At 34.7% G+C, this 16,775-nt stretch overlaps 1 protein-coding gene across 3 annotated transcripts in view; it reads left to right on the forward strand.

Annotated features, from left to right (window-relative positions):
* Positions 1-15: 15 nt before the first annotated feature.
* Positions 16-16,775, forward strand: part of LOC139511366 (tRNA (34-2'-O)-methyltransferase regulator WDR6-like) — a 28,234-nt gene continuing 11,474 nt past the window's right edge. The window contains exons 1-13 of one of the 3 annotated variants that reach the window (XM_071298028.1): positions 16-81; positions 1,369-1,516; positions 3,340-3,438; positions 3,807-3,937; positions 4,276-4,382; positions 4,998-5,145; positions 5,814-6,053; positions 6,335-6,397; positions 7,250-7,297; positions 8,427-8,534; positions 8,956-9,017; positions 9,435-9,577; positions 10,064-10,182. In XM_071298028.1, the coding sequence (XP_071154129.1) occupies positions 1,441-1,516; positions 3,340-3,438; positions 3,807-3,937; positions 4,276-4,382; positions 4,998-5,145; positions 5,814-6,053; positions 6,335-6,397; positions 7,250-7,297; positions 8,427-8,534; positions 8,956-9,017; positions 9,435-9,577; positions 10,064-10,182 (1,344 nt within the window). In that variant the 5' untranslated portion in view covers positions 16-81; positions 1,369-1,440. Of the gene's footprint in view, positions 88-274; positions 294-1,368; positions 1,517-3,339; positions 3,439-3,806; positions 3,938-4,275; positions 4,383-4,997; positions 5,146-5,813; positions 6,054-6,334; positions 6,398-7,249; positions 7,298-8,426; positions 8,535-8,955; positions 9,018-9,434; positions 9,578-10,063; positions 10,183-16,775 lie in introns of those variants that run through there. The other 2 variants (XM_071298029.1, XM_071298030.1) reach the window with 2 other exon arrangements.

Here is a 16,775-nt window from a genome sequence, read left to right on the forward strand (position 1 = left end):
AAAGTATAGTTAATTTTGTACTTCCGGTTAAATAGAAAGTTGAAGTTCAGCCAGCCTGCAAAAGCTAAGACTAAAAGAGAGGTAGATGGAAGCAACATAAAGTGAAATCATAGACAGAAATAAACACCCATTCTTACCAATACAATTGCCCAATTTCAACTTGTGACATTTTTTTTAAATAGGCTCCATACAAAGATAAAACCACCTCACACGTGTAAAATTTAAAAAGCAGGCCAACATTGCCAACAACTGTCAACTCTTTGCACATATGAATGCTGAGTTAAATCCACAAAGTAAGTGCAAAAAATTGTCCCACTGGCATAGGAATCATATAGTATAGGGGGATAGTAGATTTTAAATACCCAGTGTTCTTCTGTCCTCTGTGCAGCAGCACAGGCACTTGTTTCTGTCAATGTGGGGTTTACTATCCATACCAGTACAAAAAAAACACTGGTATGGATAGTAAACCCCACATTGACAAACAAGTGCCTGTGTGCAGCAGTCTATATTTCATCTTGGTAGTCTACATCTACATTAGTCCAAATAATTATGACGTCTTGAAATGCCATTATATTTTTTTTCTTTGATGCCTTACTTCGGTCAGAAAAAAAATATAATAGCCTTTCAAGACGTCATAATTATTTGGACTACATCTTCATCTACATTTCCCTATGTCGTCACTTGAAAAGGGTAGTGCTCTTGTACAATTCTTGCCTGATTTTTTATTGAACTCATATCATAGGTTTATATCAGAAAAGTGATGTCTTGGGCAAGATCCCCCCCCAAAAAAAACCAGTTCCTTGAATGCTGATGTTCCTTAACTAGTCAATATAGTAACAATTAAATAAAGGCACCTGTCAAAATAAGCACCCTGAAATGAATAAGAAGATATGGTACGATTGCTAATGATAACTCTCCAGCTGTAGAGTCACAGTATTGCCTTAAACAATGTGGAAAACCCATACTGCCTACCAAGATAGAAATAGGCCATGAATTTAAATATGTAAAACAATTCAAACCAGAAAACTAATGGTGTGATTTATGTACAATCCTCCATAACCTGGGACAGGGGTGTAACAACACAACATAAAACAAATATGTTGAACAAACTATAAATTAACTGTTGATTGATACAATCTATAGTATACATATCTGGTATAGTTATGTTGGCTCATGGGAATTTCTGGAAATTGGAAAAAATTAAACTGGTTAATAGGATATTTTTAAAGGATGTTAAAGAAAGGGTTTGGTTGAAAGTAGACTCTTTGGTGATATCTCATCTACTATTTGGTTGATTTGACATATTGCATTCATGCATTGCATTAATTCTAAAAAATAATTTTTATTGTTTTTTATTTTCTTTTGCAGTATAATGCTGTTTAGAATCTGTTTGCCTCATATAGGTGTTTCCTGATATAAATATACAAAATTTTGTCTGCAATGGAGAATGCTGAATGTATATACCATACTGGCCCAGTTACAGCACTTCATGTAGAAGGCACCTACATTATTGCAGGTTTGTATGGTGAATAGATAACACATGTATTAGATACTGGTATATCTTATATATCAACTTAGAAAATCTCAATCAAATCCTGTCAGTTAAATGGAAACTAATGGTGAATTTGAAGACATTTATAATCACAATATCTTGTTTATAATTTCAAAGAACTTGCAATCTATGATTCTATTTTTTATCCCCCCGCTGTAGCAGTGGGGGCATTAAGTTTTACCCTTGTCCGTCCGTACATACGTCCTATAATTGGTTTCCGTTCTCTAACTTTAGTTTGCCTCAACCAAATGTTATGAAATTTATACACAATGCTTATTACCACATCACACAGGTCAAGTTTTAATTTTTGTGGTGTTACTTTTACTGTTCTAGAATTATGGCCCTTAACAAATGGAAATAATTGCTAAAGTTTTGTTTCCCCTTCTCTTACTTTAGTTTGCCTCAACCAAACTTATACACAATGCCTATTACCACAATACACAGATCAAGTTTGAATTTGGATAGCATCCCTTTTACCATTCTAGAGTTATTCCTTTTTACAAATGAAAATTTGGTGGCATCACTTTTCCTTCTATTGAGTTATGCCCCTTTACAAATTGAAAATAAAGTTTTACATTTTTGTTTTCTAACTAAAGTTTGCTTCAAGCAAATTCTATGAAAGTTATACACAATGTTTATTACAACAAAACTCAAATCAAATGTGGCTAGTGTCACTTTTACTGTTCTTAAGAAATGTCCCTTAATAATGTTACAAAATGTACATGCAAGCAGGGGCATCATATGTGTCACATGGACACATTACCCATTTATTTCATAAATGATTTATACACTTCATTGGGGCACACTATGTTTGCGCGCATTTGGGGATTAAAATGTTTTACGTTTGTGCGCAGCTTTCGATTACATTTGCACGCATTCATTTTACAGGTAAACTGAGGTAAAAATATAAATCAAAATTAAATCAAATTGTAATTGACTATATATTATTTTTATTTTCATAATAAATATGACTATCAATTATTAATTTTGAAAACATTTCCTAAGTCAAATTATATATTGTTCATTGTGAGTATTTCAGGATGAAAAGTGTTTCAACTTATAGTGTTCGTTTTTAAAATTAGTAAATAATTCAAATTAGTTTGTGAAGTTACACCAAGGTACAAACTTGGAGTTTCGGCACGTACCGACATGTAAAGTAATGAATTTATCCATACTTTTAACTTTATTAAACAGCTATGTTTTAACATTTTAAAATTTTAACATTTTCATATGGATATATTTCTAGGATTTAGTGCTTGTGCATAATAAAACGGACTTATCTTGCTCGAAATCCCACTTCCATCTCATCGTTGGTGAGCAGTAGACCATGATTAACAGGATTGAGTACTTATTACTTACAACTTACAACTCCCGTTAGCGCCATGTGTCGCATAGGGCGCGAATTGAGTACTTATACTTATTAATAATTGAACAAATTATAAATAAGTAAGTGTTATCACCTGTATTTACCTGTCAAAAAAATGCGCGCAATTGTAATCAAAAGCTGCGCGCAAACGTAATGATTTTTGCGCACAAATGTAATGGTAATGCGCGCAAACGTAATGCACCGCTTCATTGTACTATAAAATATTTGTTGAGATTGTTTGCCCTTTTTTACTTTGCATTCTGAACTGGGTATGATATGAAGTAAATTTAATTCAGTTAATGGAGACAGGTAATGTTAGATAATATCAGAGATTATATTTGAAGCTAATTATTAATTTTGACATTGTTTCAGGTTGTATGACAAAATGTATGATGATAAAACTATGCAATGTTTGTTTCAGGTAGTGGTGATTACTTGTACTTGTATGACAGTAAAACTACCCAATGTTGGCAAAGGCTCTCAGCATTAACTTGTACAAGAATTCATGGGATAAGATCAGGTATGTGATCAACCCACATAATCACCCACATTCACACAACCAATGTCTGCAGTATCCATTTTAGACTAGACTTTACCTGAAATAATGTGATAATCTATCTAAAGAAGTAAAACTTAGGATTTTGAATGATACTGTTTTGTATTTCCTAATTTTAATTGGATCATCCTTTTCTGTTTTTTAAAATTCCTTTTTTAAAATATGTATGCCACAACTTTATATTGACCAAATACAACTTTATATTGACATTTTACATTGATGGCAAGACTATCATTTGATCAATTCTTTGAGAATTCAAAGTTTGTGAAATATCCAACATAAAATGATGTATAGCATTTATTTCAATGGCAATCATATTTGTAATATTTTAGACAACAATGGCCAGTTGTGTGCTTTTGGTGAGAAGAGAGCCTGTATTGTAACCATAGATACAGATACATTGTCACACACAGATAGGAAGACTCTACTTCAGGATTTAATCTGGGATTCACAGTTCTTAAAGGTTTGTATTATATGATCTTCAGAACAGTTAATAATTGTGTAGTATGTTGGTTTCATTGTCTGAAAGGGAACAGGTGAACAGTTTTATCAATTTTAACCACTGTGAATTCAGAATTTATGTTGAATTTATTAATTTAATTTGGAAAAGTTATTTAAAAGGTTGCGCATGGGAATTGGTTTTCTAGCTTTAGCATGTTTCATGTGTTTGGGGAAACAATACATGTATGAACTCACATAAAATTTTCTTTATGTTTTTCCATATTCATCAAACATGACCATTCTTACGTACAAACAGAATTTGAACAGTATTTTAAACTTGATTTTGTTCTATTTACACAGATTAAAGGTCAGGTTGTTTTTGCTTTGGCACACAACACCATTGTTAGATGGGACAGCGGTAATGATAAGATTCTGGACATTGTACAGTGTGAAGAAAACAGTATTCTGTATCCTTACTCTAAGATGATAATCAAGCATCACACACACCGTGAATTTTATTAATATCGAGTATTATCGAGGATTGATGATATATTATATTTTAACTGATATTTGAATGAGTGTTGTTTTTTGGTTTCTTAATTCTTGGAAAAAATCTGCTGAGGATTCATGTCATGAACTAAGCATTCAGATATTTCAAATATTGGGGTGGGATGGGGTGGGGTGCAGTTTCTTTTCAACTTTCTTCGGAGCGGCTATTTGTCGTCTAAGATAGAAAAACAAATGAAAAGTTTGATACAACTATTATTTCATGGTTTTAGCATAAAAGCGAATTATAAGAATTAAAAGCATGCACAAACGTTTAGAAGGAAGCCATTCTGCACCGCATACAAAATGTGCAATGGCCAAAGCTTTTATACAGAATAACAGCATAAAAGAAGCATTTAATTCTTATTTATTAAATAAGGAATTGCATTTTCAGGACAAGCATTATTTACTGTGCTTAATTTTATCTTAATTCTATATTTGTGTAACACGAACTATTTATATAGTTTAATGAATTCTTTTATCTCATTGTTATATTGCAGTTATTTAAAAAGCTTTCTTTAATAGTAGATTTTCAGATACTGTGCACGTTTTATTACATCAAGTTGGGAGAATTTGATTTTAGCTGCTGGAACAGTAACAAATCAAGTTTTGTTGTGGTCACCTAATACTACAAGAAATAGTTTGGGACTTTGCACAATAATTCACAGGTTCAAAGGTCACCAGGTAGGTATTAATGTTGTTTATATTTCTTTATTGGTGTAGAAAAATTAAGAATTCCACAATTGAAGATTTTGTTTAGTAGAAAAAAATATTAAAAACAAAATGCATTATAAACACATGAATACATATTCAAAAGATGTAAAGTTTTAATTTAACTTAGATTGTTACAAATCTGCAAATTGGCTGCATGCCTATGTGAGCAAGTCACTTATAATTCCGGAGTTTATTCAATGTATAACTGGTTAAGTTATATTTTTATTGTGACATGGAAACACTGGAAAGAACATATCATGATAATGCAGAAATGAAGATTTGAAAATGAACGTAGAAGTAAATTGTTGTACCTAGGCCCTTTTAATAACATCTGTAGGAATACCTGCCACATTTTGTTAATTAGTAAAATAAAGATCAATCATCAACTATGTCACTTCTATCAGCCTTAACTTACACCTGGCTACAACAAGAATATTTAATTACAACTAAATTCAAATACTGAGGTGCCTGTCTTTGGACATGCAACCTTATGGTAACAGGATTAAATTAGTGATTTAGCTCTCAAACTCTAAAAAGTTAAATGCATGGACAAAGTGTCTTACTGTAATAAAATCTAGTATTGATTTTTATTCTTTTCAATTTTTAATAGTAAAACTTCTTTATCAATATTATTTCAGGGTGTTATTTTCTCGGTGCGATACAACACACAAAGACAGCAAATTTGTTCTGTTTCTGATGACAGGAGCATTAGAATATGGCAAATGACCTTTCCTGGTAGGATTACTATGGTAACAGATGACCTTGACATAGAAGATTGGACTGGGTGTCAGAGCACTCCACTACATGTTTTATATGGACATTCAGCCAGAGTCTGGGACATCAATTTACTGAGTAACGTTATGATCAGTATTGGCGAGGTAATTACTAAATAATTTATACATTCTATGATTTTGTTGTATGATACCTCATATCACCTAACAGGAATTAATGAACAAATAGAATTTTTATCTTTTTATAAGTAGAAAAATTTCTAAATACCACTTATGGAAATCAGAATACAATCAGATATTAAAAGTCAACTTAAAATCTTTTTATTATGATATACATGTAGTTTAGTGTGATACTAAGCACATAATATTAAAGTGAAAATGAATATTATATAAAGTACATTTAAACCAATAAATGTGATTTTTTTCAGGACAGTTTATGCTGTGTATGGAACTACAATGGAGAGGTCATTCAAAAATTTAAAGGTCACAAGGTAGTTGTTCTTCGTAAATTTATCTTGTTAATTTCCTTATATACAGTTTTGTGTGATAAGTAATTAAACATTGTTGTACTTGCTACCTAGTCATTTCATAGCAACCCATGCCTACATTGAGCAACCAATTAAATCTGCTTTAAACGTGCAGTAAATATTTTCTGACCAATTGGATAAATAAATTTTTAAATGTGTAATGCAGTCCAACAAAGATGCCTGGGTGTCCACCTTGAGAGGATTTTATCTTTCTGTGAGAATTAGCAATTTTACTTGTTTTCATGCTACTCAGCCATCTCATTAAAATTGATTTCGAACTTTAATTTAAATTTTTAAAGAAAAGCTTGAATCTTACAGTAGAGTAAGTTTATTTCTTATTAAAAGGAAATTATAATATAGACATTGCAATTTTGATCAGAGCATTATATTTTATACTGTACATGAAGATGCCACTAATTAGTGATGTTTTCAATTATCTACTGTATGTATGTACTACAGTAGAGATCATTTAAACTGTACCGGTACATTATAACCGGTCTGCAATAGAAAGAACTTTTAATTAACAGTTGTGAATTGAAGCAACAGAATTATACTGATCAGTTTTGCATAATTTACATGAGTTGTTAATAAAAGTTTCATTTTTCAATCACCATCAGACAGGCAATATACAACATTTTCCTGCTCTTTTGTTAAACATTAAAGAATTACCAGTAATGATTAGATATTGAGCCATGTTGCTGTCCTTGTTCCTGATGATAAAATTGCTGTTTGATTTCAATGTTGTCTCAAATGACATTCTTTTGGCACTGGGATAAAAATTATATGATCTAATGAGTTCATAATTTTTATTTGCAGGGAAAAAGTATATGGAGTTTAGCTGCAGATAAAAAGGAACAGTTTTTTGTAAGTATAAAAATGTATTGTTATTATACCCCCGCTTTAAAAAAGGGGGGTATACTGTTTTACCTCTGTCTGTCAGTCCGTCCGTCAGTCCGTCAGTCAGTCCGTCCCATGAAACTTTCGTCACATTTTTCTCAGGAACTACACATCCACCCTTTCTGTAATTTGGTATCAACATTTATATATGTTAGCCATACCGTGTGATGCGTTTTCAGATTCATCACTTGACAACTTCCTGTTTACCGAACACTTGTATGATTTTACACATGATAGCCAAGTTGAAAATTTTCGTCACATTTTTCTCAGCAACTACAATACAAGGATTTCTGAAATTTGGTTTCAGGATTTATATAAGTCAGCTATACCGTGTGATGCGTTTTCAGATTCATCACTTGACAACTTCCTGTTTACCGAACACTTGCATATTTTTACACTATTAATATTATCCACTTGCGGCGGGGGTATCATCAGTGAGCAGTAGCTCGCAGTTTCACTTGTGTATATTGGTTTTAGATGCATACCAATGGATGATAAAAGACTGGAGAAAAATGTTTAATGTTTTTGATAACTGAAGGACACTCATATTTTTAAAAAGAACATGACCAGTATACATGACCAGTATACCAGCTGAAGGACGCCTCCGGGTGCGGGAATTTCTCGCTACATTGAAGACCTGTTGGTTACCCTCTGCTGTTGTTTTTTATTTGGTCGGGTTGTTGTCTCTTTGACACATTCCCCATTTCCATTCTCAATTTTATGGTATAGTTGTAATAGTCAGTTTCTATTTTTTGTAATTCTGAATAAACTATGTGGAGTTTAAAGTACTGTTTTTTCCATATCAATCTTCTAATTTTCTTCACAAAAAAGAAATACCTTATAGATTTGCGAATGGAAATGGGGAATGTGTCGACAACAAACTGACTAAAGAGTAAAAAATGCAGATGAAGGCCACAGCAAGATAATCCTGCAACTGGAGGAGGACCTCTGCTGGCTCCTAAACAAAAATGTATTTTTGCTATCAAAACTTGTAACTTGGTTAATGGAAATGACTCTGTGATCTTTACATGGAGATGTAGGAAAAATGACAGCCTTGTGAAAAATGGACAACTATGATTATTTTTCTTTTCTGTAGGTCACTGGTGGTGGTGATACCAGTATCAGATTGTGGAAACTTAATGTTGCAGAAAACCAATCAGTGAATAAGTTACATAGTCAAAGTCTACCATTCCAGAATGAAAATGTAAGTACCTGACTTGAACAGCTATAGGTAAATTATCTCAGTGCATACTTCATTGAAAAAAATCCAATTCCGAAATTTTTATCTCAAATGGATGTCAATGTTAATTGTGTAAAAAATATATGGGTTGGATGTATATGAGACAACAGATAAAACCCACAATGAGCCATTGTATTTAAAAGATATAATTATGCTCTCATTGCCATTCTCTTCTTGGTGACATCACTTTCACCATTCTGGGGTTATGCCCCTTAATAACATTATATGCAAGACGGGCATCATCTGTGTCCCATGTCTCCATTTTGTCCCTCACTGCTTGACATAACTTTAAACAAACAGAAGAACACAACATTGAGTATATTCAAAACAGATGAGGAGTTTTACAAATAGATAACACTTGCTAATTCCTATTTTTGTTTTACAGGATTTTGTTAGAGTTGTGTCCCTTTGGAAATCAGATTATGTTATAGGAATTACAGATGAAGGGTAATTATAAACATGTGACCTTGAACTGGCAATATCTTAATAAGAAAATACTGAAAGTATGTGGATGGCAAATATATACTTCTTTCATAGAACATTATTATGCCTTCTCACACACTAATACCAGCTGTCATACCTCTGAATAGATTTTCTAAAGGAATGTCAAGAACAGTTAGAAAAACAACTTTTCATTAGTTCAGAGCTTTTAGAATTTCAACATCACAGTAACTGATAGGTTTGTAACCAAGATAAGGAAATACATCTGTTCAGACTAAGTAGAACAGTTTAGATAGTGTTGCCAAAAATGGTTCTGAAAGCACCATGTTCTTTTTGAAGGGTAGAATGGTATACAAATAATAAATTTTAGTGGCCAAATTCATGTTAAAATTTGTTGTTTTAATTCAATGTTTTATTTTGCAGGTCACTTTTGATCCATAGCTTAATAGATAATAAAACCTCAGTGATATTTAAAGATCCTAACTTTAAATCGTATACCGTGATAGCAGTATCCCATGTGATAGCTCTAGGGAATATCAAAGGGACTATACGTCTTGTATATTCAGGTAAATATTATATAGAGCAGTAACAATATTCCAGCTTTTAATTTTGAGGAACATCAGAGGAATTCTATAGGCCTTTTATAATGCTGACTATACAGTATAAATATTGCTTGTTGTTGAAAGGACATACAATGACCTAAAGTTGCTTAAATCTGCACATTTGCAATCACACCTCATATACTTATTTTGTAATGAGCAGACTGATTTTCTTTTAAAGCTTTATAAAATTGACAAAAAAAGTTTAGGAATCTTGCTTATAAATAAAGTTTGTTATGAAGTTTTATCATGCATTGCAATTGACACAATAAAAATATTATTTGATCTATCAATTCCCAGTATTTTTTCAATAGACCAAACTCTGCCTTAACTATTGTCTTCAAGTGCCAATTTTAAAATTTGTTTATTTAAGTGAACAAACCTGTTTAGTGTTGCTAGTATTACACATACATTTAAGTAAATTGATCATGTTTAGAATTTTGTGATTTTCAGAGAATCTGACCGACATGAAGTTTAGATGGACTGATTATGATATCTATAAAGGGAAAGTACTCTCTATCCACTGGCTGTCAGAAGATCTTTTGTTAACCACTGGACCAGACGGACTTATTGTAAGTATGTTGATATCTATAAAGGGAAAGTACTCACTATCCACTGGCTGTCAGAAGATCTTTTGTTAACCACTGGACCAGACGGACTTATTGTAAGTATGTTGATATCTATAAAGGGAAAGTACTCTCTATCCACTGGCTGTCAGAAGATCTTTTGTTAACCACTGGACCAGACGGACTTATTGTAAGTATGTTGATATCTATAAAGGGAAAGTACTCTCTATCCACTGGCTGTCAGAAGATCTTTTGTTAACCACTGGACCAGACGGACTTATTGTAAGTATGTTGATATCTATAAAGGGAAAGTACTCTCTATCCACTGGCTATCAGAAGATCTCTTGTTAACCACTGGACCAGACGGACTTATTGTAAGTATGTTGATATCTATAAAGGGAAAGTACTCTCTATCCACTGGCTGTCAGAAGATCTTTTGTTAACCACTGGACCAGACGGACTTATTGTAAGTATGTTGATATCTATAAAGGGAAAGTACTCTCTATCCACTGGCTGTCAGAAGATCTTTTGTTAACCACTGGACCAGACGGACTTATTGTAAGTATGTGGATATCTATAAAGGGAAAGTACTCACTATCCACTGGCTGTCAGAAGATCTTTTGTTAACCACTGGACCAGACGGACTTATTGTAAGTATGTGGATATCTATAAAGGGAAAGTACTCTCTATCCACTGGCTGTCAGAAGATCTTTTGTTAACCACTGGACCAGACGGACTTATTGTAAGTATGTTGATATCTATAAAGGGAAAGTACTCTCTATCCACTGGCTGTCAGAAGATCTTTTGTTAACCACTGGACCAGACGGACTTATTGTAAGTATGTGGATATCTATAAAGGGAAAGTACTCACTATCCACTGGCTGTCAGAAGATCTCTTGTTAACCACTGGACCAGACGGACTTATTGTAAGTATGTGGATATCTATAAAGGGAAAGTACTCACTATCCACTGGCTGTCAGAAGATCTTTTGTTAACCACTGGACCAGACGGACTTATTGTAAGTATGTTGATATCTATAAAGGGAAAGTACTCTCTATCCACTGGCTATCAGAAGATCTTTTGTTAACCACTGGACCAGACGGACTTATTGTACATTTGTAAGTATGTTGATATCTATAAAGGGAAAGTACTCTCTATCCACTGGCTATCAGAAGATCTTTTGTTAACCACTGGACCAGACGGACTTATTGTAAGTATGTGGATATCTATAAAGGGAAAGTACTCTCTATCCACTGGCTGTCAGAAGATCTTTTGTTAACCACTGGACCAGACGGACTTATTGTAAGTATGTTGATATCTATAAAGGGAAAGTACTCACTATCCACTGGCTGTCAGAAGATCTTTTGTTAACCACTGGACCAGACGGACTTATTGTAAGTATGTTGATATCTATAAAGGGAAAGTACTCTCTATCCACTGGCTGTCAGAAGATCTTTTGTTAACCACTGGACCAGACGGACTTATTGTAAGTATGTTGATATCTATAAAGGGAAAGTACTCTCTATCCACTGGCTATCAGAAGATCTTTTGTTAACCACTGGACCAGACGGACATATTGTAAGTAAGTTGATATCTATAAAGAGAAAGTACTCTCTATCCACTGGCTATCAGAAGATCTTTTGTTAACCTCAGGACCAGACGGACATATTGTAAGTATGTTGATATCTATAAAGGGAAAGTACTCTCTATCCACTGGCTGTCAGAAGATCTTTTGTTAACCACTGGACCAGACGGACTTATTGTAAGTATGTTGATATCTATAAAGGAAAAGTACTCTCTATCCACTGGCTATCAGAAGATCTTTTGTTAACCACTGGACCAGACGGACTTATTGTAAGTATGTTGATATCTATAAAGGGAAAGTACTCACTATCCACTGGCTATCAGTAGATCTTTTGTTAACCACTGGACCAGACAGACTTATTGTAAGTATGTTGATATCTATAAAGGGAAAGTACTCTCTATCCACTGGCTGTCAGAAGATCTTTTGTTAACCACTGGACCAGACAGACTTATTGTAAGTATGTTGATATCTATAAAGGAAAAGTACTCTCTATCCATTGGCTATCAGAAGATCTTTTGTTAACCACTGGACCAGACGGACTTATTGTAAGTATGTTGATATCTATAAAGGGAAAGTACTCTCTATCCACTGGCTGTCAGAAGATCTTTTGTTAACCACTGGACCAGACGGACTTATTGTAAGTATGTTGATATCTATAAAGGGAAAGTACTCTCTATCCACTGGCTATCAGAAGATCTCTTGTTAACCACTGGACCAGACGGACTTATTGTAAGTATGTGGATATCTATAAAGGGAAAGTACTCACTATCCACTGGCTGTCAGAAGATCTTTTGTTAACCACTGGACCAGACGGACTTATTGTAAGTATGTTGATATATACAAAGGGAAAGTACTCTCTATCCACTGGCTGTCAGAAGATCTTTTGTTAACCACTGGACCAGACGGACTTATTGTAAGTATGTTGATATATACAAAGGGAAAGTACTCACTATCCACTGGCTGTCAGAAGATCTTTTGTTAACCACTGGACCAGACGGACTTATTGTAAGTATGTTGATATCTATAAAGGGAAAGTACTCACTATCCACTGGCTATCAGTAGATCTTTTGTTAACCACTGGACCAGACGGACTTATTGTAAGTATGTTGATATCTATAAAGGGAAAGTACTCTCTATCCACTGGCTGTCAGAAGATCTTTTGTTAACCACTGGACCAGACGGACTTATTGTAAGTATGTGGATATCTATAAAGGGAAAGTACTCTCTATCCACTGGCTATCAGAAGATCTTTTGTTAACCACTGGACCAGACGGACTTATTGTAAGTATGTGGATATCTATAAAGGGAAAGTACTCTCTATCCACTGGCTGTCAGAAGATCTTTTGTTAACCACTGGACCAGACGGACTTATTGTAAGTATGTTGATATCTATAAAGGAAAAGTACTCTCTATCCACTGGCTGTCAGAAGATCTTTTGTTAACCACTGGACCAGACGGACTTATTGTAAGTATGTTGATATCTATAAAGGGAAAGTACTCTCTATCCACTGGCTTTCAGAAGATCTTTTGTTAACCACTGGACCAGACAGACTTATTGTAAGTATGTTGATATCTATAAAGGGAAAGTACTCTCTATCCACTGGCTATCAGAAGATCTTTTGTTAACCACTGGACCAGACGGACTTATTGTAAGTATGTTGATATCTATAAAGGAAAAGTACTCTCTATCCACTGGCTGTCAGAAGATCTTTTGTTAACCTCTGGACCAGACGGACTTATTGTAAGTATGTTGATATCTATAAAGGGAAAGTACTCTCTATCCACTGGCTATCAGAAGATCTTTTGTTAACCACTGGACCAGACGGACTTATTGTAAGTATGTTGATATCTATAAAGGGAAAGTACTCTCTATCCACTGGCTGTCAGAAGATCTTTTGTTAACCACTGGACCAGACGGACTTATTGTAAGTATGTTGATATCTATAAAGGGAAAGTACTCACTATCCACTGGCTATCAGTAGATCTTTTGTTAACCACTGGACCAGACGGACTTATTGTAAGTATGTTGATATCTATAAAGGGAAAGTACTCTCTATCCACTGGCTGTCAGAAGATCTTTTGTTAACCACTGGACCAGACGGACTTATTGTAAGTATGTTGATATCTATAAAGGGAAAGTACTCTCTATCCACTGGCTGTCAGAAGATCTTTTATTAACCACTGGACCAGACGGACATATTGTAAGTAAGTTGATATCTATAAAGAGAAAGTACTCTCTATCCACTGGCTGTCAGAAGATCTTTTGTTAACCACTGGACCAGACGGACTCATTGTAAGTATGTTGATATCTATAAAGGGAAAGTACTCTCTATCCACTGGCTATCAGAAGATCTTTTGTTAACCACTGGACCAGACGGACTTATTGTAAGTATGTGGATATCTATAAAGGGAAAGTACTCTCTATCCACTGGCTGTCAGAAGATCTTTTGTTAACCACTGGACCAGACGGACTTATTGTTAGTATATGTTGATATCTATAAAGGGAAAGTACTCTCTATCCACTAACTGTCAGAAGATCTTTTGTTAACCACTGGACCAGACGGACTTATTGTAAGTATGTTGATATCTATAAAGGGAAAGTACTCTCTATCCACTGGCTATCAGAAGATCTTTTGTTAACCACTGGACCAGACGGACTTATTGTAAGTATGTTGATATCTATAAAGGGAAAGTACTCTCTATCCACTGGCTGTCAGAAGATCTTATGTTAACCACTGGACCAGACGGACTTATTGTAAGTATGTTGATATCTATAAAGGGAAAGTACTCTCTATCCACTGGCTGTCAGAAGATCTCTTGTTAACCACTGGACCAGACGGACTTATTGTAAGTATGTTGATATCTATAAAGGGAAAGTACTCTCTATCCACTGGCTATCAGAAGATCTTTTGTTAACCACTGGACCAGACGGACTTATTGTAAGTATGTTGATATCTATAAAGGGAAAGTACTCACTATCCACTGGCTGTCAGAAGATCTTTTGTTAACCACTGGACCAGACGGACTTATTGTAAGTATGTTGATATCTATAAAGGGAAAGTACTCTCTATCCACTGGCTGTCAGAAGATCTCTTGTTAACCACTGGACCAGACGGACTTATTGTAAGTATGTTGATATCTATAAAGGGAAAGTACTCTCTATCCACTGGCTATCAGAAGATCTTTTGTTAACCACTGGACCAGATGGACTTATTGTAAGTATGTTGATATCTATAAAGGGAAAGTACTCTCTATCCACTGGCTATCAGAAGATCTTTTGTTAACCACTGGACCAGACGGACTTATTGTAAGTATGTTGATATCTATAAAGGGAAAGTACTCTCTATCCACTGGCTGTCAGAAGATCTTTTGTTAACCACTGGACCAGACGGACTTATTGTAAGTATGTTGATATCTATAAAGGGAAAGTACTCACTATCCACTGGCTGTCAGAAGGTCTTTTGTTAACCACTGGACCAGACGGACTTATTGTAAGTATGTTGATATCTATAAAGGGAAAGTACTCTCTATCCACTGGCTATCAGAAGATCTTTTGTTAACCACTGGACCAGACGGACTTATTGTAAGTATGTTGATATCTATAAAGGGAAAGTACTCTCTATCCACTGGCTGTCAGAAGATCTTTTGTTAACCACTGGACCAGACGGACTTATTGTACATTTGTAAGTATGTTGATATCTATAAAGGGAAAGTACTCTCTATCCACTGGCTATCAGAAGATCTCTTGTTAACCACTGGACCAGACGGACTTATTGTAAGTATGTTGATATCTATAAAGGGAAAGTACTCTCTATCCACTGGCTGTCAGAAGATCTTTTGTTAACCACTGGACCAGACGGACTTATTGTACATTTGTAAGTATGTTGATATCTATAAAGGGAAAGTACTCTCTATCCACTGGCTATCAGAAGATCTTTTGTTAACCACTGGACCAGACGGACTTATTGTACATTTGTAAGTATGTTGATATCTATAAAGGGAAAGTACTCTCTATCCACTGGCTGTCAGAAGATCTTTTGTTAACCACTGGACCAGACGGACTTATTGTAAGTATGTTGATATCTATAAAGGGAAAGTACTCTCTATCCACTGGCTATCAGAAGATCTCTTGTTAACCACTGGACCAGACGGACTTATTGTAAGTATGTTGATATCTATAAAGGGAAAGTACTCACTATCCACTGGCTGTCAGAAGATCTTTTGTTAACCACTGGACCAGACGGACTTATTGTAAGTATGTTGATATCTATAAAGGGAAAGTACTCTCTATCCACTGGCTGTCAGAAGATCTTTTGTTAACCACTGGACCAGACGGACTTATTGTAAGTATGTTGATATCTATAAAGGGAAAGTACTCTCTATCCACTGGCTGTCAGAAGATCTTTTGTTAACCACTGGACCAGACGGACTTATTGTAAGTATGTTGATATCTTTAAAGGGAAAGTACTCTCTATCCACTGGCTGTCAGAAGATCTCTTGTTAACCACTGGACCAGACGGACTTATTGTAAGTATGTTGATATCTATAAAGGGAAAGTACTCACTATCCACTGGCTGTCAGAAGATCTTTTGTTAACCACTGGACCAGACGGACTTATTGTAAGTATGTTGATATCTATAAAGGGAAAGTACTCTCTATCCACTGGCTGTCAGAAGATCTTTTGTTAACCACTGGACCAGACGGACTTATTGTAAGTATGTGGATATCTATAAAGGGAAAGTACTCACTATCCACTGGCTGTCAGAAGATCTTTTGTTAACCACTGGACCAGACGGACTTATTGTAAGTATGTGGATATCTATAAAGGGAAAGTACTCTCTATCCACTGGCTGTCAGAAGATCTTTTGTTAACCACTGGACCAGACGGACTTATTGTAAGTATGTTGATATCTATAAAGGGAAAGTACTCACTATCCACTGGCTGTCAGAAGATCTTTTGTTAACCACTGGACCAGACGGACTTATTGTAAGTATGTTGATATCTATAAAGGGA

Source organism: Mytilus edulis, chromosome 2 (genome assembly GCF_963676685.1).
Source record: "Mytilus edulis chromosome 2, xbMytEdul2.2, whole genome shotgun sequence".
In the NCBI taxonomy this organism is placed as follows: Eukaryota; Metazoa; Mollusca; class Bivalvia; order Mytilida; family Mytilidae; genus Mytilus; species Mytilus edulis.